This window comes from Drosophila biarmipes, chromosome 2R (genome assembly GCF_025231255.1).
Source record: "Drosophila biarmipes strain raj3 chromosome 2R, RU_DBia_V1.1, whole genome shotgun sequence".
Taxonomy (NCBI): domain Eukaryota; kingdom Metazoa; phylum Arthropoda; class Insecta; order Diptera; family Drosophilidae; genus Drosophila; species Drosophila biarmipes.
Genome location: NC_066615.1, coordinates 8,162,816 through 8,189,607, shown reverse-complemented (window position 1 = coordinate 8,189,607; position 26,792 = coordinate 8,162,816). Strand labels below are relative to the sequence as shown.

The 26,792-nt window shown below is 40.7% G+C and overlaps 1 protein-coding gene across 2 annotated transcripts in view; it reads left to right on the top strand.

Annotated features, from left to right (window-relative positions):
* The first annotated feature begins 2,198 nt into the window (after positions 1-2,198).
* Positions 2,199-26,792, top strand: part of LOC108026879 (uncharacterized) — a 37,712-nt gene continuing 13,118 nt past the window's right edge. Inside the window, exon 1 of one of the 2 annotated variants that reach the window (XM_017098071.3) lies at positions 2,199-2,945. In XM_017098071.3, coding sequence (XP_016953560.1) covers positions 2,648-2,945 — 298 coding nt within the window. In that variant the 5' untranslated portion in view covers positions 2,199-2,647. Of the gene's footprint in view, positions 2,946-12,918; positions 13,089-26,792 lie in introns of those variants that run through there. The other variant, XM_017098075.3, reaches the window with a different exon arrangement.

Genomic DNA, 26,792 nt, shown 5'->3' with positions numbered 1-26,792 from the left:
TATGCCACATTTGCAATGTGAAGCTAATTTGCATATGCTCAGACATCTCTGTGTGGGACCCACTTACAGGGTGACCGAGGGAAGTTTTGATTAAAATTGCCACAAGGCTTACGAAAGTATCCCCCACTTTACGATTGTTCGTGGCTTGCACCTCAAGTAGACTAAACGCACTCTGGCCTTAGTATAATGAAACAATCTCTAAGGTAACAAATTATTTTCACTGGAAGAAATTTTAAACTTTAAGGAACAAATACTGAAAAAACACTTTAAAATTGCTTTGAAATATATTGTTCCCTAAACCTTAAGATTTTAGAATTATTAAAAGAGTGAATTCATTTTTTTTAAGATCCATCCATAGGCTACCTATAATAAATAAATGGCTGCACTGCTTTTAAATGTTTAATATAAAATGGTAATAATTTAATTCTTTATATTTTTATGACTAACAGAAAAAATTGTATTTAATGTTAGAAGTATTTCGAGATTTATAGTAAGAGATGGGGATATAATCAGGATGCTGAGGAGGGAACACTACCACACTGAAAGCTAAGCAATTCACTTGTCTCACGCACACTCTCACACACTTTATAGCACATCCGGAGTCGAAAAGCCAACTTCCAAAAATAAGCTCCATCAAGAAAACAGAAAACGAAGCCAGATGAAGGCAGCTGAGCTGAAGAAGATGTACAAGCTAGTTTCTTTAATGAATTGGTAGGTATGTACACCTTGTGCTGAAAGGAGCGGCCTGTAGTCATTGATATTTTTATGGGCCTGCTTTTCAGCCTGGTAATATTCTTTTTATTTGCATTCCCTTTGGCTGGCTTTGGGCCTTCATTCAGCTGTTTACGCCCGGTTACACGCAATGTGCGTGAGTGTGCGTGCGAGAGTCCTTTGGCCTCCGCTAGTGCGTGTGGGGGATAGAGTGTGTGTGTGTGTGTGTGAGGTGGCCATTGCTTCCTCATGATGATGCCATTGCCATGGCTGCCGTGGCGCTCTTCGGATTCTGCTGCCACCGCAACGGCTTCTGTTTCTGCGGCTCCTCTAAGCCACATTTCACTTGCGACTGTGTGCGTGCGTATCTGTGAGTCGGCTTCGGCCGTCGGTTTGTTTATTTGCGAAAAGTCTGCAGCCAGAGCTGGCTAACAACAACAGAGGCAGCTGCTGCTGTTGCCGCCTGGCTGAAAGCCACTCTCTTCCCGGGTTCTCTTTTCTGGTCCTCAAAGATAGCAGTTTCGGAACAGTGGAATGCAGCTTATTTACCTAGTCATAAAGTATACTAAAAACCAATTTTTAAGAGCTAAAACAAATACTTCTGTAGAATAAAATTAAATTTAATTTTTTAGTCAAACTAAACATTTTTATTTTTTCTTAAAAATCTACCGTTTTCTATTTTATTGCCTTTAGAGTAATCCCCTCCCGATAAAATACACTTATGCCAACGTTTTTGTTCAGTCCTCGAAAGATGCCAAATAGTCTTTCCGATATAGCCAACGGCGCCTTCTTCGAATTTGTTCCGGGTTTCCCGGAGTATTCTCTTGAGTTTAAAGAATAGCACGAAGCCAACTCAGTCGAAACTGAGCTTAAGAAACTATATGCTAAATGCAAAAAAAATAGTCTTCTGACAAACATACGAGTATGTTTCTGATATGGGCACTGCCATGAAATTTGGCTCAGATGTCACAAACAGTTCTGCCCAAAGGTTTTGGCAGGTTTAAAAGTCAGTAATAAAATAAAAAATTATTCTTAAACATATATTCAATATTTTCTTTTGAAAGTTTTAAAAGAGACAGGAAAGGAAGATAAGCACATTAAACTTGATTTAAACAAAGTAATTTTAACAATAAAATTGAATAATTCAGGACTTGCTTTGTTATTATTTGTTGTTAAATGAAATATTCCAAGAATATAAATTAAATGTAAGTTCTGAATTTTGTGTGTTTATAAGCAATTTACTTTTAATCCACATAACACATCGCGCCAGCCCACTGTGAGTCCTGTGAGAGAGAGGACTCTCTTCGGCTCTCCGGCGGGTCCTGGCTCTCTGTTTCCCTGGGCTTTGAGTGTCGTTGACTGCCGGCTGGCGCGCCGCTGCTTGTTGAGCTCGAAACTCCAGCTCCTGCAGGATGTGGGCATGTCGGGTTCAGGCAGCGAGGCACCGAGGCATTCGGGGTCCGTGGCATCCGCAGTGAGGACGCGTCGCCGGCGCCGTTCAGTGTCAAAGTCAGTTGTGCCTGAGCTTGCGCCAGAGACAGTCATTTTCGCTGCGAGTCTGCCATCCAGCTGGTTTCCGCTTCCGGTTCCGTGCGAGTTCTTTGGCCAGTAACCTGTGGTTGTGCACCTTTTTCTAACGACTTTTGTAAACACCCGCATTTTAGAAGATTGAAAACGTGGAGCCCAACGTATTTTTGTAAACATTTTATGCAAAAAGGTTTCGGCTGGTGAAAGTCAAAGTGCAAATTGGCCCAGAAACAACAAGTACCATAAACTAGTTTCCAACTCGGGTGTGTGTGTCTGTGTGTGAGTGGTGTGTGTGTGCAATTGATTAAACAAAATAAGGGTAACCTAGGCCAACTGGAAGCGGAGAGACCCCACCAAAGGCAGCGGACTAAATTGCCAAATCCGAAATCCGAATCCAGAAGCCACTGAGATGGGCTGCAACACCAGCCAGGAGCTGAAGACGAAGGATGGCGCCGCCATCGACGCGGTCAGCAATGGCGAGCCGGAGCCGAGTGCTCCTCCCCTGGAGGGCGAGTCCTCCAAGTCCTCCGCGGGCAATCATTCAAATCACGCCAAATCAAATTCAATTACCTCCAACGGCGATGCGAAGGCTGCTAATGGGGGCGGCGGCCTCGGCGGGGGGAGTGGCAAATCGGAAGCAACAAATGGCATAGACCGTCCCTGCGACAAGGCGGCCATCACGGAGCTCAACGACGACGAGGACGAAGGTAAGGCCCGTCCAATCTCCGATAGCCAATACATTCATATTAACACCTATTCAACATTCGGTGCGTGTGTGTGTGGGCGCACTCGGAAAAAGGCAATGAGTTTACTTCAGTTAAACCAATCCTGAAAAATTCAGATATTTTCATTTATGTCCCTGGGCTAAGTGGGTTTTCCTGGAACAAAATAAAAAGTGGATTAAAAAAAAATGTAAAAGATTCTTTCTAAACTGTAATATAGTTTTATAGTTCAATAAATACAAACTCTTGATTTTTGTAAAAAAAATGTAAATTGAAAAAAGAATTTACAGATTATATGACTTAAACATATTATTTTTTGTTGGGAATATTAAAAGGGACATAAATGTTGGGGAAATACTTTTATAAAAAGGATCTATAAGTCTAGTTTTAATTAATTTATTTAATATAAAACGCGTTCTCTAACTGTTGTGGCGTTGTCAAATCGACACAAAATAGTGAAGTTGACCAAAAAAATTAAAAGTTCCCAAGTAGTATTTGTAATATCTCATAAAATGCTTATTTTTAAACACCAATAATTAAAAAAAATGTATTTTATTATTTTTGTGTATCATAATAAAAGAATTTAATTTTAAATTGAAATACCCATGGAGATTTTTTTATGAAGAAATAAAATAGTAAATATGGGCATGTTCAATTCCAAATTTTGTATTTAATATTTGTGTAAAAACAAAATATAAAAGTTCAAAATCATCAAATTATATTTTTTTTATTTAAATAAAAATCAAAGCGAATGTAGTTAAATTGAATATTAAATCATTGATTTTACTACCGTTTTTTCCAGTGTATTTACTCTCAATTCTTTTTCCGAGTGCGTTGTGTGAAAGGATGAAAGGAAATCCTGTGACCAGGGGTTTTGGTATTATTTACTGTATCAACACGCTGGGCGCACGTCGTTATCGCAGTTGCCTTTTTGCTCGCACTTTTCCCTTTTCCCCATTTTCTCCAGTTTTCCCAGTTCGCCCCGCCTCCCCTGCTTAATGGTGTCGCAAATATGAATTGTTTAACTATACACAAATGTGTACAGCATACAGCTGTGTGTATGCACTGCACTCCATTACACGCCACTACATCCGCAAGCATTTATATGCGCCAGATGGCAAATTTGTGTAGGATCCTTAACTTTGTTAAGTAGCCGTCCCGTTGCCGGCCAGTCGCCTTGGGCTCCATCTTCCCCTATGCACATTAAAGCAGTTCATGCTCCTGTTTATGTTATCTAATAAGCCTAGCCGGAATTCCTTTATGGCTAGCGATATGGGCCATATCATAATACAAATTCCGCATTTCGCTTTCGGGGGCATAAGTTGGGTTTACGACAGATGAATCGGAGTCGGGTGATAATAACGTTTACTTTGGACAAAAGAAAAGCTGTTAATATTTAGTTCAGCACTGAAAAAATCTAAAAAATTCTGGATTAAGGGGCATATTAGTTCTGATTATGGAGAAAATTTCTTTTGTTTCTTAAAGAAATATATACTTTGTTATTTAAACATAAAGCCTACTCTACTTTGTTTACTTAAATAATTTCTGCAAATAGGTACACAAAAAATAAAGAATCTCTGCAAATTTTATTTTTCTTTACCACGAAAATTCATTTGTTAAAAATTATTTTCAATTTACTTTAAATTTTAATTTTTACCACAATAACTTTTTACTCAACGCAAAACTCGGACGCAATGTTCGGGTAATGGCATTGGCAAACCACCAAAAGAGGAGAGGCGAGGGCCACAAACATTTTATTCATCTTTTCGGGGAACTTTGTGCGGTATTTTTGCTCCTCTTTGAAATAATGAAAATATGAAAAACCAACACGGCCAGAACGAGAGCACGCAGCGCTTCCAGAGAATGACTCATAAATTACCACAGTCTGCTTTCCCCAGTGGCAGGTGCAGCAGCAGCAGTGGCAGTAACTGTTTGTTTAGCCACCGTTTTCCGCACATTTTCCCGCCCCACCCGCTTTTCATTTCCCAGTTCCCCGAGGGGAGTGCTGATAAATTGTATAGCGACACTTTATCAATGGCTGGTTGCACGACAAAAGTTAGCCAGAAAATTTCGTTTCCTGCTAATGCCGCAAATTATGATTATTGCTTAGCAATTTCCCTGCTGCTCGCAGCTTTTCATTTGCGAATATATGTACGGCAGCTGCTCACTTTGTTTTCGTGGTAATACCTTGCCCAAGGTTTCCGCAGCTAATTGGGGCTTTGTCGACGAAATATCCTGGAATATGATGGGCCAAGTAATCCTGAGAGTTCAAGCGTAGTTGGGAAGTTTTAATGAGTTCTCGGAACCAGCAAGACTATTCAATATTCAATTTCATTTCGGCTATAGTGCTCCATAAATATTTACCAGCTGCCTTATCTTGTTGCTTACCATAAAGATACTTACTATAAAGTTTAGACTCTTGAAACTTTTTTGATTTTCCCCGGCAGAAGCATAAAAGAAAGGCTAATAAAATACAAAAGGAAGTGAAGAAGAGAGGGCAAACCCCAAATCAACCATAAAACTGCCGCCCCCTTATGCCATTGGTCGGCCACCCCGAAAATTCGTATTACAAACACGTAGGCTGTATTTCAATCTTATTCCGGTGCCAGCGAAACAAAATTAAAAGCATAAATCTGTTAGTGTTTAATTCGAAACCGGGTTTTCTCAGTACTCTTTTTGGCGGCCTGTTAACTAATTAAGAAATGGTGATGACGAGTACCTTTTATTTCGTTTCCTTAAGAACTTGGCCACGCCCAAAGCGGAATTACCTGCGAATTGCGGTTGGGCCGGAAGGACATAAATTGGCAATAAAGATATCAACTCATGCAAAGTATAAGCCTAAACAAACATACGCGGGCGAAGGGCGGCGGAACATGCTAAGTCCTGGCAAAGCTCCTCTTCAGCTGCCTCCGCCTAATGTGAAATGCAAATAAGTTCCCTCCAGTGTTTGTTGTTCCTGCCAGAGACAAGCAATTAAACTCTACACACACCCTGATGGGCACTGAGGAATTATCCCTACTAGAGGATGCTCTCTAAAGGATATTTACGGTTTAAGTTGTTGGGTGGATATTAAGTTAACTTGTCATGTTACTTCACTTTATTAAGTCATTTGCTTAATTTATAATATTACTTTAACGTTTTTAAAATAATACTTGCTTGTGCTTACTTAATAGATAAAATAATGTTAGCTTTCTTTAAAATATTTAAAATGAATCAATACATATTTTTTACGGATTACTTGTAATACAGATTTAATTTATAAGAACGTGGTTTGAAAGGTTAGCGCTTTTTTTTGTCATTTCAGCATCTCTAGATTTAAGAATAAATTAAGCTCCCAAAAGACTGCATACTTTTCAGCACTTCCCTGTTTAAGAGTATTAAATCCGATTTCCCACGCACAAAAGCAGGCATTAGCGGCAGATTAAAAAGCCTCAAAGACATAAAGCGAAAGACATAAGTTTGATACTTGCGTTTATGTCTAGAATTTGCATAATTTTAATTAAAATTCTGTCAATTTGCTAAGCGTCTTCCATACCCCTTGTGGACTTATTTCACTTGGTTAATTATGCAGCTACTTGTTTGCTGACCGAATGTCCTGCTAATGTTCGACTAATTGAGAGTAAACATGGAGTTCTCCTTGCCATCGAGCAGTCAATTTGATTTATTGAGCAAATGATTTTCTGTGGAAACACGTATTCTGTTTACACTTGGCGTAACTTGGGTGCGGCATGTGCTCCACTATCGGTGGAAAGGTGGTCGCGTTGATGATGTGCGTGGCTGTTGCCGGTCTAATTAGCGCAATTCCTGTCCCAGGGTGTGTCCTGTTGATAAGCTGTCGGTTAGGAGTGCTGAAGGTGTTGCCTTGGACTAGGGTTGAGCAAGGATTCAATTAGGCGCGGAAAAAAAGTATACAAATATTAAAAAAACTACAATTTATGATTTATTAATTTTTTGAAATTTTTAAATATTAATATTAACAGTTTTATTTGATCACTGTTCATGTTTCCTATTTATAAAACTCAGCTCATTCTGTGACCCTTTGTATCCATTTGAAATGTTGTATTATAAAAATACATGTCAATCGGGGACATAAAACTTTATTTTTGAGCACTTTTGTTTATTATCCAATCGATTTAAGGACGTAAAGCACCTTCTTCTGCTGCCGTTTCGCGTTGACAGGCTGGAAATCAATAACTATAAAATATTTTCACGCCAAGATATCGAGAGTCGTTAAATTTCACCAGCCAAAAGCATTAAAATTCAAATTTAGCAGAACGTTCACAGTCCATTTGGTTTTCCCGGGCGGCTAGCAAGTCGGGGGTACCAATAACACGTATCCGCCGCGTTGGCCCAACGCATTAATTTCAATTTGACGTCGGGCAGAGCGAGGATTGTTCGACACGGGCGTCCTGTCCTGGCCTAAAAATACTTTTTGGCAATGGCCTTGCCCAGAAATATGAATAATATTATATGAGGGCTTTGTCAGTTGGGTGAAGCGGAATATTTACACGAAAGAAATGCATAAAATGGGACACTGGGGCGGCATTAAAGAGCCGGACAAATGCCAGAAATGCGTGCCCGAGTGATATTTAATATCAGTGTCCGACTCCAGGATGGCCACAAATTGAAGAAAGTCGGCGCCAAGACGGAGAAAATTATGCATACCACAAATGGGGTTCGGTAGGGTAGGGCCAAAAGGGGCTAGGACCATTAGTGCCCATTTATATGGATGGTGATGTGTGTGGCGGGTCTAATGTCTGCGTGTTTGCCCTGTTAAAATGCCTTTTAAACAGGCGCGCAAAGCTTTTCCTAAGCTCTGCAATTTGCGTCGCCTCACCAGCGGAAATGATAAATTGACATTTGTTGGGGCTTCCCGCCGCCCACTGACTGGATTTCCGGCAACCAGCTCTTCGGTTCAGGTTGGGTCGTTATTATTGTCATTGTTCTGTTTTTATTTTTATTGAGGCGCTTCCGCACGGACTGTTGATGCTCCCTCTGGGATTTCTGTGACATTCTTATGCCGAATAGCGTTCCGCAAAGAGATTTCGCTTATTGTCTTCCAGCTGTATTTCTATGCTGAATTCCTTTCTTCATGAACTTAACTTCAACTTAGAAAGTTATCATAAGCAGGTGATATTTATTAATATTTTCTCTATATACTTTTAAACTGGGGTTTGTAAGATGATCGATCATGATCACTATCGATGGTTGGGCTTAATATCGGTATTAGAAAACTGATTTAAATTTTTATGGCCGTTTCTGGTCACATTATTATTTTAATTTAATAGTTTGTCGTTTTTTTGCTACGATTTTTGATAATATTGATGAAAAAAGAAATATCGATGCTGCCCAGTGTATTTTATGAACTACTTTTGCTGTACCAATTTAGGCACTTTGAATGCTTTTTAATATATATTTATATTTTTATTGTAAATTTTAACAATATTCTTATTCAGCTTTTTATATTTAAATTTTTTTCTTATTCTTTTACCTCCAGCGATTTCCATTTTAAGAAGAAGTAGACATTTGCCTCCTCTGACTTTGGGGACTGGCTTATGAATTTCTTATATAGCAATTGATATGCCCCCATTATTTATGATGCTTATCGCTGGAGTTTGACACGTCGCTCTCCTTTTGTCCTGGCTTTTGTCACTTGATGTAAAAGTATGCGCATATAATTTGTATTTGTGCTGATACACATTTCAGGGATATCAGGGCTTTTGAATAAACCAAATAGAAGAGAAGAATGTATACGTATACATCTCTGCGGCCTGTTAGCTGTAAGTAACTGGAAACGATTATTTGCTATCGTTTTGCCCATGGAACTGTGCTTTATGGCTTGGAATAAAATTTTTAAAGCCGAATTTATTGGGCCCTGAATTTGGTTCAGTGCTCCCTATGGCTCGTCAATTTCGGAAATGGGTAATGCCACGATAATGACTTATTTATTCGAGTGATTTCCCGACTTCCAATTAGGGCAAGACAGCCAAAAGTAGGCTGGTGTTTCCTATTTATACAAGTCTTAAAAAACCACCCCCGGAGTTAAATCCGGCACGCAATGAAGAGCCCAACAAATTGGAAAATATTTCTGTGACTGCTCTAATTTTCCACTGAGTGTGATTTTGTGTGTGTGTCTCAATCAGGAGCACACAACACAGAGGCTAATTGCACAAAGCCAATGCCAGACATCCCCTACTGGCCACATTCCCAACCGAAAACCGAGCCGAACCGGCGAAATGGCCCCGAGCAGCCAGAGAGGCGACTAATGAAGTGCCATCCATTGTTATCCCCAAACACGATAATGGATATTACGTCTACATACAGCCCCGTATAATATCAAATTTAATTAAAAATTGTGTACTCCGTACTTAGCAGGCTGGGTGGCCTCGGAGGTGGGTGGTTTCGGTGGCGTACGTCATGTTTGAACGGTATTGGCAGCTGAGCTGTTGCTTCCGCTTGCCAACGAACAACCACGACAACAAGGAGGGCGCGGAAAAGAAGTCAAAGCACTGAGCCACTTTCACGTTCCTCCGCCGCCAAGTTTCCTTGACAAACAAAGCGGAAATTGATTGTATTACCAGCAAAGCAAAAGCAAAAGCGGAGGGCAGCAAAGCATAAAGTAGCAATCGAGCATACAACCCCAGCACATGCTTTCGACGCCGGGGACAATAAACGTGGCGCCGATTTACCCTATCAGCTTAAGTTCCTCGTAAGCCGAGTAGGGGACGGGTCCATAAGTTGGGCATACTTTTGCCTGGTTGGGTACTCACAAATTGACGTAAAATTCGATTGGCAGCAAAGGTTGTAATCCCCTGGAAAGCTTGATGAGCTGATAAGAAGAGGCACATAGTCCCTGACTGCCTGCAGCTTGGCCTTAAGACCGAAGCTGATTTTTGTTCAGATTAGGATAAGTTTTTCAAGCTTGCTACCAAAAACGTTTAAAAATCAAATGGGCAATTAAGTTCCAAGCAATGATTAGCATAAAGTGGGTTATTAGATCAGAGCAAACAGATCACACGAATCACTCTTTAAAAACAACCCTATCCAAAATCTTCTGTAACACCTTAAAACTTGAAGATCCTAGCACCTTAATAAGATGTGAAAATTTAAAAAAATAATTCACCAATTTTATAGACCTAAATGTAAAAATCAAACTACCATTTTCTATAATTAAATTAATATTTATTAGCCATCAATAACCGCTGAACCCCCAAAAATAATATAATTTTTCTGGATTTAATACAAAATGTGAAGAGTATCGAGGAGTCCACACATTTTCGCTCACATTTCGTGCCTCCTTGGACAGCCTTTGCCTTTCTCCTATTTTTTGTGCAGAGCACTCTCTATGCAATTAAGTTGATTATGTTTTTGTTGCTCAGCAAATTTGGCAATAATTGCGCCACCCAAAAGGGGGTTGAAGTTTCCCGCCGCTCACTTTTTTGGGGCTGATTAAAAGTTCGGAAAAGCAAGTTGAGGCAGGCAGGCCGTCTGTGCGATGTCTAACTTCGGGTAGACTTTACTTAGTGCTGTCAGTGCAGTGTGTGTGGCTGGGGTCTTGGGTTGATGCCTTGTCATTGGCAGTCTGGCTCATAATGCTTTTATATTTCCAGCCGCCGGCATGCACGGGGAAATGAAAACTGCTAGAGCCAGGCTAATTCCGTAATGAATTTCCCAAGTCTGGCAAAACTTGCCTATGTGCACGAGTATATAATTTATAAGCACATAATCGATATTGTTTCGAAATTTATTGGTGGCAACGTCGGGGTAATGGCTTTTGGTTTGCCGACAAACTTGTTCGGGGATTGGATGGCAACTAAATGGGAAAGTTTGAATGACCCAAACAGAAGAAGCCCAATTTGTGGCTTAATCCACTTTAGAAAAAACCGAAAAACAGACAAACGAATAGGGCAAGCCATGTGTTAAAAGAAATTACTGGTTATATTTTATTTAAATGGGCACTCCAAATATATTTGCAATCTTTAAGTACAAAGTCGCCATATCCACTTCATAGGTATTCAAACTTTCGCGTACTGTGGAGCGCACTTATCCCACTATAAAGTTTCGGAACTCCACTTGGCGATTCTTTTATGCCATAACTTCAACCCGGAGTGCTACTTCACGCCGATACACCCCCACAAAGGCAGTCGTAGACACAAAGTATCTTGACTTCAAGAGCTCGCATTTCATTTCGGTAGTTTCCTTATTCTTTCCCAGACAAAGCCGAAATAAAACGAAACTTTCCGCCATAACCCACGACTCGCACTTTATGGCTATTTATATGATTAAAAAGTTGAGTGTACGGGAAATTAGCTGAAAATTTATGATATTGCCGGGCGTCGATGAGGGGTCGGAATTGTGGCCAATAGCTGGGGAAAATTGTGACAAAAGGCACTTCTAATGCGAGTGGTCGTCGACTGACAGGGAGTGCGTGCTCCGTTGAAATTGACTTGTATAAACAAATATCGCGTATACGCAACGTTCTCATTTGATACATTTACGATTGCGTGTGTCTTGTCAATGTGAATGTGCAACTGTCCTCGACTTTTACTTTGCTTCAATACGCATTTAATTCACCCACTTCATTAGCCTACTCGCTGTCTCTATCGTTTCTGATTGCATAACTTTACATTAATAACTATATAAATAAAAATATTTTTCCATATTATTGATGGCATATATTAATGGTTTTTCTTCTGTATTTATCTCTGAACACACACTAAATTGATATATGATTCGAAAAACTATTGTTTACCAAAACCGATGAAGAGCCGGAGGTGGAGATACACATACCTCATCACCATCATCACCATGGCAGCAAAAAAATCCGTCGAAATCCCTTGAAAAATTTGGATCTCGACTTTAAATTCGATGTCAATTCGTTTTAGCCAACAACAAATCCCTCGACTGGTGTGTGATTACCCCAAGATAGCCGCCTTTGTTGACTTCCCAGAGACAACAAACGGAAACTCTAGCAAACTCTAGATTTTGTTTCTAAGTGTGTCGCTGTTGTTGTTAGTGTTAATGCAACTGTTGGTGTTCCTCGTTATACTAATCAAAATCGTTAAAGTAGTCAAGAAATAGGCAGCTGTTTCTTATATGAATGCACGTACTTAAACTGTTTCTTTAGATTTTCGAACTCTACTAACATTGTGTTTTCTACATATAAATTGGCATGTTTTCACTCTAAAGTCTCCTCACAAAACTCTTGTGTCTATCTATAAAATCCTTTTATTAGCAAGTTAACCGTTCCTTGTGATTTCTTTGTGTGCTTTTGTTGGGTCCTATGTTTACTTCGACTGATTCAAATTTAATTTTTATATTTGCAGGTAACTATTGGCATTTAGCACTTTACCAAACCCAGCAAACCATTTGTAACACCAACAGGTACTTAGGAATAATTTTTTGTTCAACCTTACATATTATTATTTTTTTAATAAATGAGTAAATTATCAGGTTTTTGTAAGTTCACTTTAATATTTCGGACCTCATTCTTTTTTTGTTTGGTCATATTTAAATTGGCAACTTAAAATAATAAAATGTTATATTGATCAAATAACTCGTAATATAACATCAATTTTCAAATTTTTTTAAAACCGGTATTTTGGTACTTTGTTGCGAAACATGTGGCTTAGATACATTTAAATAGGGGGACGTTTAGGGAAAGCTTTTTAAAGCTTTCGAAACCCTGCCTCGGCTAATTTCCCAGTTTTAGGAAATTTTCGTAAAGCTTTCCAAAGCTGGCTGGAAGCGAAGCAGAGCTTGGCCAACTCCACTCAAGGAGCCTCGTGCCTCGCTTAATTTCGCACTCAGACCTACTTTCGGCTCGTTTCCCGGGCGTTTCAGCTAACAGCAGTTAACAGTGGCCCAAAGACGAGACATCGGCAGCCGACGCCGCCAGCCGAACGGCTAACAGGGCCAAGAATCACGTTTTTAACCAAACCCACTGGCCAAACGAGGCCAGTTTCACAAATCAAGCGGAGCGTTCGGTTCGATAGGTTGCCCAAAGAAAGTCCAAGCGGAAGTCCTTTCAGCCCAAAAGAGGGAAAGTGCGCGCGAATTTAAATATTGATAGATTGTAGCAAACTATCCGTTTGCCAGTGACTTGTGCTCAGCTGGAGAGGAGCTAAGGTAATTCTTGCATATATCTCTGAACTAACAATCATTGGAAGCTAGAAAAATAAAGTATTTGTAAACTCAGCGCTTGCCGTCGTCTCCTTACGACTTTCAGGTGTGCCAGAAGTGGGCATAAAAATCGGAGGCCTTCGGATAGTAAAGTAAATATTTCCGGGCCTCCAGTTGGGTAACACATCCCAGCTGCCGACTCCTGGTGACGCACACCAGTCCTCCGTGCCCATGAATAAATAAAACTTTTGTGTGTACCGCCTCCGCACCTCGCCGCGGCTCAGAGTCCTTTGGCCCCTTCGCTGGTCCCCTATTTTTAACATAAAAATAACATAAAGTCTGCCCGGGCTTTGCAATTTTTTCCTCTTGCGCTGTGTAGTTTGTTTTGAAGTGTCATCACCGGAGGTCGGAGGCTGCGGAGTGGGGCCGAGTAACGACTTAGTTGGATATTGATTTGGTATTTTTATCTTTATCACCGCTATTTGCATCTAATCAGCTCAAAATTGACGCCCAAACTTGGCATATTTGATTTTATTATTATGTACATCAGCATACAATCGTAATTATAGGCTTCCTTGGTCTGAGTATTTTTTCGGATTTTCCGTCGTGAGCATTCTTAGCCTTAATGATTGAGTGTTGATGCTGTCGGGTGGATTTCCAGGGCCTTTCAGGCCATTTTTTGCAGCTGAGCCGCGCTCTTTTAGCCAAGCGTCCAATTTAATTAAGTGGCATAAAAAAGGCGCCAGAAGGGAACTGAATAAGTGCAGAAGGGTGGTAGGATTAAAATGGCGGTAGGCAGCGTAAGTTGAAAGATCCTTTGGTTTGTCTTTTGCTGAAGAGCCCACAATTTTGAGCCGAAATGTAAAGCCCAATTACTGTCAAAATATGTAAATTGTTTTAAAAGTTTTCGGAACTGGGCTTCAAAATATAACTTATACAAGCCAATTAATAATATTGAAATTACCGGTAATTTGAATTTGTATTTTGTGAATAAAAAACTGTTTTCAATTCCTTCGTTATATCTCCTCATTCTCGCTTTCGTTTTTATATTTTACATTGTATATATAGTTTAGATAAAAGTTACTGTAAAATGAATTGGATCACAATAAGTTGTTCATAAAATTATAAAATATTTTGTTATTAATACGCATATACATAGGGGTATATTACATAATCAAAAAGTTTAGAAATATTACGAAACTAAATAAAGATGTTTTGAGCTGACAACCAGTGCAGAGCTATAAATAAATTTTAATACAGACACTTTTTCCCCCAAGATGAAAAGCAGGTATTATAATAATTTTTCTCATTCCCCTGCTCCCCACAGCAATTTTAATATCTTATTATGTGACACAATTGAAATTCCAAAAAGGCAACTTCCCTTATCCCAAAACTAAGACAAAGTTACTCCAGATACTTGCACCCAACCACCAGTTACGGGATCATCGGCTCCCGTGCATCAGCTGTCCAAACTTTGCAGGAATTTCATTAATGCCTTACTTTGTCCCCACGCCCCAGCGAGAATTTGTTTCAATCTGCGACAAAAGCAAAAATTAAATATTCAATTTTGGTCCCGTGACAGCCACGACACAAAATTGTTCTGTGTGAAAGTTCGTCACACCCGGAGATGAATGTTATGGGGCATGGAGTGTGGGGCATGGACTTGGGGCATGGTGTATGGTATATGGACTTTATATCCCGACGGAGTGCAAACAAACATGCCACATGCAATATGAGCCGCCGTGCGAAGCAAAACAAAGCGGAACTCGGGACTCTGCGGATGACACATGACCTACAACGTTTTGTTATTTCGGCTCGGCTCTTTTCACTTTTTATTGTTCGGTGAAATATCTTTATGACTTGCTTTACGTGAGCCCGGCTCGGGATCCTGCCAAGGATATCTGGCTAATGTCGTGCCGCCGCTCTGGCCAATCAATCTTTGGCAATTCCCGCTTAGCGCATAATTTGAAAAAATAACAAGCGAGAGGAGTTATGCAAATGCAGACACGCCAGAATTCTTGCAACCGAAATGAAATTAAGCAAATGTGATGGATGGCAGGGCAGAAAACGGAAATAACGTGTAACAATTTTTTCCCTCGCTGGTTCTGTGATAAATGTTTATTAAAAGTGGTTCGAACGAGATTCACAACTTTTTCTGTGCCCTAAAATGATTGGGCAAATGTTTTGTCTTTGTCTTATTTTAAAAGCAGATAAACATTTTTAATTATTAAATGTGCGCCGACACACTTGACTTTTGCCGATTTAATTGACAGGAATACCTTTTTATTATGAAAATTAATGACTTTTCGCAGGCTTCACTGCCAGCGCCATAAGTTATCATCAGTGTCTGAATCCGCTGAAGTGTGTACTTTAAAAAACTCCTATCTCACCACATGACTGCTCAATATTTTCGCAATGACAGCATGAAAAATATATCCCTCGAAATCCCTTGTCAGAGTTTTGTTGGCCCTGGAGCCCTACACAACTTTAATTTGTTATGATCCCCAGGCCTTGGGGCTACACACAATGCCAGACTGGAGGGATCCGAAGCATTTTAAACCATCCAGCATACAGCACATCCCCTCAGATACACACTCAGACACCCTTGTGCCCTGTAAGGCACATACAGAGTTATCAATTTCACAAAAGAAATCATTCAGGCGCATAACAACAAAACAGAGAGGAAAATGGGCGACATGAATGTCCTGGCAGCATTTCATATTCTATATTCCGCCCGCTCTCCGGTTTATACAGATGTCAAGTGACGTGGTGATACCGCCCCTTTGCATGCGGATACAGAACAGATACAGATACTCCCGTAAGTATGCTACACCCATTTATTCCTAACAAATTGGAAACGTGTTTGCTCTTCTGTTGACACTGACTTTGACTTTTGCGCTGCGCATTCAGACTGCCATAATTCAATTTCATATCTATCTATAGTGTGTGTGTTCTCTGACAACAGCAGTGGGCATTTTGCGGCGCGCCTTTGTCCTTTTAGCACTGGTTTTATTCTGTGGCCACACACTGTTAGTTTCAAATCAATGGCCAGTCCGGCCAACACACACATTTCACAACTCTGACACGTCAAATTGTAATGCAAAACTAGTCCGACACTCGTGACAAGTTGTCCATTTCATAACCATTTCTGCAGCCATCCCCCCCTCGACTCTGCCACATAATTAATGCCATTGACAAACAGTTATTTTCCCGGCCAACTCGCTGGCTCTTGGCCTTGCAGTGTTTGCTCGTCAATCAGCGCGTTAAATTGTCGCACCACCAGCCGCGTTGCTCATACGCCGCGTGGTCGGGCCAAGTTTTCGGGCCATTCCGCTGCAAGAAGTCGGGGCCGCTTGTGTTGACTTTGCATCTCTGATGGTTAGTGGGCTTTCAGGCGGAGCCCCAGGGCTTTGCGTCGCATAAGTTTGACTTTCACTTCGGTTTGAGCACGGGTTTCTGGCCACCTTCCTTCGTTGGAAGGATGGAGTGTTTAATAAGAGCTAAGCCACAGATCCGCGATATGGGTAATAGCCAAAGTTTTAGCTACCAAAAAGGGAACATTAGTATTTGATTATGAATAATGTAGGTAAGTGATAGAGTTTTAGATTAGACTGCACACAACCCATAGATACAAATAGCGAATTTTACTGGTTAGCAGATTAGGTGCCAAAGTGTAGGTATTTAATTTAAAAAAAAAATAGGCGAAAGTAATATTTTATTGCAAATAAAGTGTAAAGGAGTTGGTAGAGTGATAAGATTGTACCCAAAGCAAATATAATAATAGGACTTTTCCTTGACGGCAGCTGAAGTGTTTTATATGACTAGAGAATCCCTACACAGGGTATTTTTAATTGAGGTAGGGATCCACATCTGTCAACTACCCACACACTCAGGCTCGTGTCTATTTTAATCCGGGCTGTTCGATTTCCGTCACTCCGGCTGCCAGTCCAAATTGTGCTGCTATTAATAAGCCCACGAAGGCCTCCTGCTGACCAGGACTCGGACAGCCGACCCGCACGATGGCCGCCATTTAGTGGAGCACTTTTCACGGCACACATTGGCAGCTGGAGCGGCAGTGTGGTCATTTGTCTACGGCTGCGACACCGTATTCAATTAAATCCGAAGAAGGTGAATTATTCAGGCCATGCTCATAAATATAGCCCACATTAGGGGCAAATCGTTATAGATCTACAAATTGCCTAAATATTTAATGGCAGGCCGAGCACTTTCAATGGCATTCATCGGGACTGAGTAGCTGAAAAGATTTATACGCCCCGTTGACAGGGCACACGCACGTGTTTCGGTTCCGATTGGAAAGGGGTCGGCACTGGTGTTGGCATAAAGGAAATCGCCTTTTTTCCTGCCCGGCCACATCATAATTCATTTGTTTCGGCCCTAACAATGGGGCCCGAAAATGTAATTTCCTAAATCAGACCCTCGCCTTTGTCTGGCGAATTCAAATCGTGCTCTTCGCCGCCGAATCCTGATTCGCAGTCAATAAAATCAAATTTATTTCTGTTAGGGATTTTCGGTCATTAAATGGAATTTGTTAGCCGTGAGTCATCCTGTTCTGAGCTTCGCTGTGCTCCATTAATTCATTCCAGCCAGGAAATTGAAAGCAATGGAGTGTGGGCCTGTGTGTGTAGGGGAAGATACAATATCTCGCAGCTTGAAGTGTATATTTTGGGCCTCATTTTGCTGCGGGGGGTTTTAAAATGTTTTGTGTGACAGGCAGGGCAACCTTTATCTGCCCTCTTAAGTCGACACAAGGTAAGCCATTTGTCCCATTAATAATTCCATGGCTATTTAGGGCTGCCCTGAACCAATTTTGATAAATCTCTTCCCTGGCCAGATAATCCCTGCGACCTTCATCCACACATGAACTTTCATATTTTTGCCAAGACATCCTGTCGATACTTTTGACTTCTTGGCTTAACAGCATTGCCTGTCGACAAGAGCGACAAACAGCTATGTATATCTATACTACATATTGGCTGGGCCAAAGTTCAGAGTATGCAAAGTCAGTGGGGGATTGGGGGAGTGGGGGAGAGGCGGCAAACTTGCCACAGTAACCAACTAGCAGCAACCTTGTTATGGCCAACCCAATCCTGATTTCCCGGCCCTGCCAGGATCAGATGACGCCGCATAAGGAGTCCCGGGGACATTGCATTGGCTGGCATGTAATACAGTTAGTCGGGACCCCAGGAACAGTCCGTCAGTGGCTCAATACACGCTCCTCCGGTACGTCCTGCGAGCCGCGTCCTGCGCCCCTCTGTCCATCAGACAGCCAGTCGAGCATGTATTTCCTTCCTTTTCTGCGCTGCAGCGCAGAATTTCCGTTCCAATGCACTCTGATTGAAAGTCTTACGAGCTATGTATATGGGTCCTTCGGTATTGGTGTGGGCATTGGTATTGGAACTGGCCCTAGTGTTGGTGCTGTGCTGGTGTGCCGCCTGAAGGACCTCCACGCCCATGAGCCACTCGACTGTGTCGTATTTCATGCAATTTTAATGTGCAATGACGTAGATGCAAGAGCTGATAATGTCGGAACGCCCCATTTTCGATAAGGCGGCAACTCAAATAAAATTCACAGACAGAAAGGGAAAGCAACTGAGAGGGAGTGGAACGACTTGGCAGGTACCTTACTTAGTAATCAGCTGCAAAAATCAACAGTTCTAAAATCAGAATTGCTGGGACTATCAAGTACACTTTACTCAGCTTATGCGAGTGCGAGAGAGATGGAGTTATGCATGCAGCACATCGGCTGTTTTCCATAATCCAATTGAATTTGCTTATTATTGACCATAACTAACAATTTTTAAGGTATAATAGCCTGACTATTTTTTAGTAGTCCCTAATAATAATAGTTAACAATATCTAACATTTATTTTATTTATTATAATTAATATTACATTTATTTCTTTTCTAATAAGTACAAAACTTGTCAGGACATTGTTGTTTAAATATTATTCTATTGCTTTTTGTTGGTTTTTCCCTAAATTTAAATATAGATATTAAACATTTTTTTAACGTAACAAAACATATCCCTGAAAAATTTTGGGATTGCCCCAATTGCCGTCATTATCCTTTGCCATTATCGGGACAATACCCAGCGATTTGGGCACTCCAGGTCTCGTCAGCGCCGCAATTCAATGGTGGCGAATGTCCTCCAATCGTCAAGTGCATTAAGTGTGTCACTCTGCGATGGCCTCGCCTTTGTGCCCCGGAGAAACCCTTTGTGCACGTGCAGCGCTGACTATGCAACTGTCCACCAACCCTTCAGCTGGGACAATGCGAGACAAAACGCTTTTTGCTGCTTTTGGCCTTTGTTAATCGGCTTTCCCCGAGAGCTTCTGGAACGCCCACCCACCCATCAATGAGTACGAGTTCGAGTATCTAATTAAAACGAGCGCTCTACTTAGTCGCTATCAAATGTATCTCCCGCTTTTAAGAAGACTTCAAGGCTGGTTTGGGTTTTTCCAGAAATTGCTTTCGCTTTAATTGGATTGGGGTCGTCGGTCGTGGGCAGCGGGCTGTGTTTATCCAGGACGAAGGACCAAGGGCCACGGGCCGCGGGCCAAGGTCCTGCAAATACGAGAATTTACCACCTTCGCTCGGATTTCTCCTCGCATTTATTTGCTTTACGGTATGTTTGTGCTCATAACTGTAAATCCGTTTTTATTATCCGCTTTTAAATTGCCGGAGAGCTCCAGGCCAAAATGCTGGCGAGTCCTTTCTCCGCATACTTTCCAATGTTGTTATTTTCATTTCGTTGTTTCGCTTCCCTTCAAAAATTGTTGGGGCTACAAATTTGAGGCTCACTATTCTCCCCTTTGCATATAAACCCAAATACTGTACTACAAAGACGATGAAGCTCCCGGAATCAGGCTCCGTCAGCCCTCAGCCACATCATTGCTATTCGGAGTATTCCTTTTGTTGCCCTACTTTGCCATGTTTGACTTGTACAACACGAACTATTGGGGTGCAACGAAAATAGCCAACATTCCTTGAAAATATGAAATGTGTGTGGGTGGAAGGAATCATACTAAAAAGCCAGTCGAGGACCTTGATATACGACCCGATTGGAGCATGGGGAATTCCCTTTTAATTGGATAAATTTTGCTAGAAGCTGAAGAGTAGGTTTCTTTGAAAACGTAATTTTTTGTTCATTCTGGCATTTGATTTATTGCTGTTTTTCTCGAATAATAAAATATACCAAGTATAAAATTGTTTTATTGATTTGACTTAAAAGGCCTTCTTATAAAGGAACACTGTACACGACTCTCGATTCAGGATTCGACTTGGTGCCCAATTCTCGTTGAAAATGAATCCTTCATCGCAATTATCGTAACTCCACTCGGTTTTAATCTCCTATCCGTGCATATAATCTGCTGGTTTTAAGCTGTTGGTATTTATAATTAAACCATTGCCGCGGGCTGCATATTGTCATTACACTCAAGAACCGCCTCGGGGGGATCGAAAAATGTTGTTTGGTAAACAGACGACTTTCAGTCACCTGGCAAAAACTCGGGCGGAATCTGGAAACGAAAACCAGAGATGCCTGGCTCAACTGCTCGGGGCTTTAATTGATTTTAATATTTAATTGCGACAACATGAGAATGCAAATATGCTCAGGGAGCTTCGGCATAAAATCAATTTGGCAAACTGCATAATAGAAGTGGGGCGGGTACTGCAATCGAATAAATTTCAAATAAGCTTGTACGTCATTCGGCATGAGCGACTTTGATATCCACATATACCGCAGGAGAGTCCATCCAATTTGGCGATGCATAACAGTCTTAGCAGGGATAAGTGATACCATCGCAGCCATTAAAATAAATCTAATCACTAGGGAGTCATTTTCCCACTTGATTTTCCACGAATTGCCATTTCGGAACTCACTCACTCTGCTAAGCAACTCGGTTGTCACTTTGCAAACATTTCTGAGTGACAAACAATTTGATAAGCTTCTTTGCAGCTGAGCTGCTTCTCCTCTGTTGACTTTGTCCCCCAAACAAATACACATAAATGCGAATAGCAGCCGGCTCAGAGTTTCCACCCAACAGCTGCAAAATTTAAAGCTGGCTATTTTGGGGCTCTTATTTGCTGGAATCTTGAAAAATCGCACCCTTGATTGCTAATCAGCTACACGAGAGTCACTGGATCCTTTGTGTGGTAATCTGCTGGTAGTAATTTGTAGCAAGCTTTGTGTAAAATTAGTTCTTAGGGCCAGGAACACTGTTGTACTACAGTGGGTGAAATTTTGCAATCTAAAACTAAGATTTGAACATATAAACTAGAATTGTGGAGGATGCAAACCGAAATTTTCAGCAGCTTAAGTCTTTAAAAAACAATTTTACTAGTTAAATTAAAATATCTATATCAAAGATATGGATATCTCATAAATTCGTAATAATTAAACAACGAATAGTTCTTGATTTCTCAATATAATATCTACAAAAAGATGTTTAGATGTTGGCATTTAATGATTTTAAGAATATAATAAGGAATTCTTGAGGTTTTTTTCTTCGTGTAGTATTCTAGATTTATATTTGGTAGCTCTCTACATAATTACATTAAGTAAACAACAAACATTTCTTGAATTCAAGAATTTAATATGGAAGAATGGTTTGTTTTTTCTTGAAGTAGTTTTCTAAATTTATATTGTCTAGCTCTCTAGGTCATGGTAATAGATAAATTAAGTATGTTTTATGATTCCAAGAATTCAACTTGGATTTAGAATGTTTTTTCTCGGTGTGGTTATTTTGTTGCCTGGTTCTAGCACTCTCGATCATCGTTATGGCTTGCCACTTTATGCCCGCCCAGCGAGTTGTTGGGGAAACGGTTAGTGTTGTCTATTGATGAGCTTGTTGTTCTTTCATTTCCTCTGCTCTGCAACAAGCTTCGAAACGCCACAAAATGACACTGGAGACCAGGAGTCTCCGCTCCACTTTTACTCAGTGTTTACATTTGCATGTTTGCACAGGGCCATGCTGTACCTACACCACATATAGGGGAGTTCACGACGTACCACCAAGGGTTTCGGGACCCTCGCTCTTGTTACGACTCTTTTGGGGCAGCCACCAGTTAATTCAATTCCGTATTCCATTCTCCTGTCTAATTAAGTGGTTGGTCAAGCTTTCTTTGCGTTCGGACCACTTGGACAACGTCTCCTTGGGGTCTGGGTCTCGGAGACAGAGACACACATGACAAGCTACTTAATTTAACCCAGCTTGTTTTGTGTCATTTGTTTTGTGACACTGACAGTGGAATTAGTTCAATTGAGATATGAAGGCTGCAGGATGGTACAGGCAGTTATGACTGTATGTGTACATACGAAATGGGGTTAGGCTCTCGACATTACCCAATAAATTGTCTGAGCTTAGTTTGCTTAATGGAAATTATGCGAGAAACGATTTATCAAGAAACCAGAATTTATGGATGCCTTATGAAAGTATACCGTATATATACAGACAACATTATTATTTAATTATTCGGTTTCCTTTCGGACCGCAAGCTCGTTTCGACACTTTTCAGCTGTCAGATAAAATTTGAAAATTAACCTCACTCCTTCAACTCTTCGCCATTTGATCCGCTCATGAGCTGACAGTTTTGTTAATTTTAACTGACATTTAAACGCGCGCAGACTCACACAAATCACACACTCTTGCACAACCATAACAATAACCATCGCACTTAGGAACAAAAAAAGGTGACAGGCATAAACAAAACAGACAACAAAGTACAACAAAAACGAAATCCTTTGCGCGGGCACAAGTTTAAGTATAAAGTACCACAATAAATGTAACAAAAACCAAAAACAACAGCCATAATGTGAACCACTTGGCACAACAACATCAATAACAAACAACAATGGCAGTCAATAGCTCACGCATCAGTGGCAAACAAAAGGAAAAGCGGGAAAAGCCAGAAAAGTCTGAAAGGCCGGCGGAAACTGCTGCACAGAAAAATAATGAAACTGAAATCGAAAATGGAAACGTGACCGAAAAAGGCAGAAAAAGTACAAGATTTCTTCGTAAGCATGACGCTTCGTTAAGTTTTTTAATGGCCGGTTTTACGGCGACCATATACAAAAGGTGAAAATTAATTTTTCGCATGTCGGGCAGCAATTAATTCTCCAACTTCACAGAGCTGCCAAGTATGAAAACCGATTTCGCAATGCCAGAAAAATGCTACTAGGAAAAACTTAATTGATAAAAGACTTTAGGTTTATAAAAATATCGATATATTGATATTTTAAGTAAGCCAGCAGCAATGTACTAAATGTTGTATTTTAGGCTGTTTCTACTGTCAAGCTGACCAAAAAAGTAGTCATATTTTCTGGGAAAAAACGATTGGTTCGTTAGAGCTCAACGCCAAATTGTTTTTATGGGTGTATCAAGAGGATTTTCCATCTCGCTGCAACATAAACCAGAAAATCTTTTATTTGCAATGCTTACATTCGCTTAAAATACAAAATATTGGAACTCACTCTGGGCAAGATTAAATTTATAATCCGCTTGCGGGTGCCCTTCAGATTGAATCGTTAACCCATTTTAATCTTAGTTCCGTACTCCGTTCGTTCAATTATGATTAAAACTCAACCCAAATGACCCCACATCAAAGGCCTCGGAAATTATGGGACCCCTGACCAGGGAACCGGACGGCAAATTGCCATTTGGCATGCTAGCCAAGGCAGTTACCGTGAGCCAACATGAACTCTGGCCTTTCAGAGGAGCCAAAGGACCACAGGCCGATCCCTTTGCACTTGCACTTGGGCTTTATGGTCCTGGTAGCTTGTTGCTCCTCCTCGGAGCTTCAGTGCTCCGGTGCTTCCCTGCTATCAGCGTCATCGACGCAATAAGTTTCAATTTCAATTGTGCTGCACAAAAGGAGGGCAATTCGAGGACCAGATGGCCAAAGATACAGAAAGGGGATCCGTTTTGCCCGTGCAAGGGGATTCTTTATTAATAAGTGTAACTTTTGAAGGTCCCTGTAGTTCTGGCGTTCTGTTCCTGGCTTTGGCCCATAGTTTTGCCCAAAACTCTTTCTGTTTCTGAATCGGAAAAAAACGAAAGGGTGAATGGGACTGACTGGTGGTGGGACGAAATTTTTACCATAGTTTTCCGGCAACTTTTTTGCGCTGCGTTGGGGCGCTGTGCTTGTTTTAATTTTGTTGCTGGCGAATTTTGAGTAGCATTTTAATAATAAATATTGCACACGCTAGCAACTTTTCGTGGAGTCAAGTAAAGAGGGAAGCACGCGTGGAGGACTCGGAGTGTTTCATAAATACACCGGAAATATGCTAATGGAGGAGCGAGCGAAACAGTAACATAAAAAGTAAACACAGCCCAGCACATCCGGAGTGTTGCAGCCTTCTACTTCAGACCGTGGTTACACAATGTAACTAGCAAGTGGTTCCTCTTTAAGAAACAAAGACTGCCACTTCAACAATAAATATATGAAATACTTTCACACTCTGCACAAACTAATTTCTAAACTGTCAAACGAGAAGACAAAGCTTAAACTTTTATAAATTGAATTCTAAATTTTTTCCTCAACAGGCAGCTTATTCTTTTTCTAATCAGTGGTGAGTTCTGTCAGGAAAAATATTTAATCAAACTTAACAGTTTGGTCAGCGAGTAGTGAAGGAAAATTCCTTCTGGCACGTAAGCAAATTGTCAACAAATGGAATTATTTATTTCTCATTCTCTAAAGTGCGACGTGACTGGCTTATGCCTCATCGCCGAATTCCCAATTGGGGCTTAAACTCAATGGTGTCATCAGCCTGCTCGTCTTCATAATTTTCTCTGCTGTGCCATCCTGCATATCAAAAAGTTCAACTTTCCCTTGTTCCTTAACAAGCCTACGGAGAGTATCCGTAACTGTGCACCATTTGAATTTTTAACTGGCCATGACTGATGTTGGTCCAAAAAAAATATGAATTTCCAGTTTAAATTAATTTCATAAAAATTCAATTCCCCAAATATAATACGTTAAAAACAATTAAAGCTGCCAATCAATGGGAGTTATGTAGATAAAAGTGAAATTGAATTTGAAAAATGGTTGGACAAATAATAATAAATGATTCACTTGGGCATGTTTCATTTAAATTGCTTTTTATCGCAGCGCGTACTCATGAATGATGTTTTCCCATTCCTACCCCTTTTTCGCTGCCATTTCCTACATGTCCATTATAGAAAATTGTGGTCGGCCTGAGTTTAATTATGCAAAGCCTGTTCATTATGGGCAATCTGATTGCGAGTGCCGGCAGCCAGTGTTGGTAAGTCACATTCAACTCAGATAAGAGCCAGTAATTTATGGCTTTGACCGCTTGGGTTCTGCACATAATTTCTTGGGGCTAAGCCCAACAATTAGGTAGGACCAGTTAAGCAAATCACACTGCATTAAGTACAACTGTGTATTTCCGCAAGGAGCAAAAATCGGGGCAGCGTTTGATTGGGATGGAAAAGCTTCAAAGTAACAATCGATAAACCACAACTGTTTCGGAGTGGCATTGTGTGGTTTCCCTCCCATTGCGCTGCATTACAATTTATCTGAAACTTGGCCATTCCCCATTTGTGGTTGCCAGCACGTGCAACAAACATTTCCATTTCGTGAGCCCCCCTGCCGAAGAGGCAACAAACACGAAACGTTCGCCTGATAAATGTTGAAAGTTTTCAAAACCCTAATCAACCAAGGTCACGGGTTGAAAACTGTGGGGCGACAATTGCCGCGCACATGGAAATACTATTAAAATGAGAGAAATTAGAGCGAAAACAAACGGACAGGCAACCGTTCAGAAACAGTTACGGAAATAAATAATATAAATCAACAAAATAAATTATGAACGCACTAAGCGCCGAGTGTCTGCTGGAAAACAGTTGAATTACAGCTAGCTAAGACAGCCAAGAAGGGTCATAAATAACTAATTTTATTTGTGTACCATTAATTTGCCACCAAAATATGACAGCCAAGTATTATGGCAGCCACAAATAGATCATATCAAACCATCCCAACAGATTGGAAAAGGTGTTGGAGTGGTGAGTGAAGCTCATCATGCCATTCCTCTGGGTGTAAGCGATGGACCTAAGTGACTAGTTAAGTGAATGTGAATGGGAAAAAGTTTGCCAAGCTGTATATGAACATTTAATGCAGATTGTCGAGCTTAAATCGCTGTCAAGGGTGTAGATGGAACCATCTGACAGGCAGTCAGGTTAATGAGTGATGTGTGGTTAAGGGAACCCCAAAAAGCAGACTATGAAAATTGCTAACCTTGGAGCTCATAAAGAGTCTGTTTCGTTAGTAAATGTGGAGTATATAAAGATTCGTGATTGGTATAGTTTAAAGACTTAAGAAAGGAAGTGTGTAAAATACAATCAGAACAAAAAAAATCACGCGTTGGGCGCCACTTTTATAAAAAATGTATAAATTGTCAATCTAGACTAAACTAAGTTTCAGCTTAAATTGAAGACATTTTATCAGCTTGGAAGCAGGGGAAACCTTATAAATAAAATTGGCCTTTCCAAATGGAGAAATATCTCAGAAGCAGATCGCTGCCTGCTGTTATGGCTTCGCTTTTTGCTGGTTTGCTTATTTATTTAAGTTCTGGCTCGACTGAGCCCGCTGTTTATGTTGCTAAGGCCAAGAAGCAGCTGGGCCAAGTTTTTCCCGCTGCTCTTCTGCCTCTGGCCTCGTGCATAACTCATT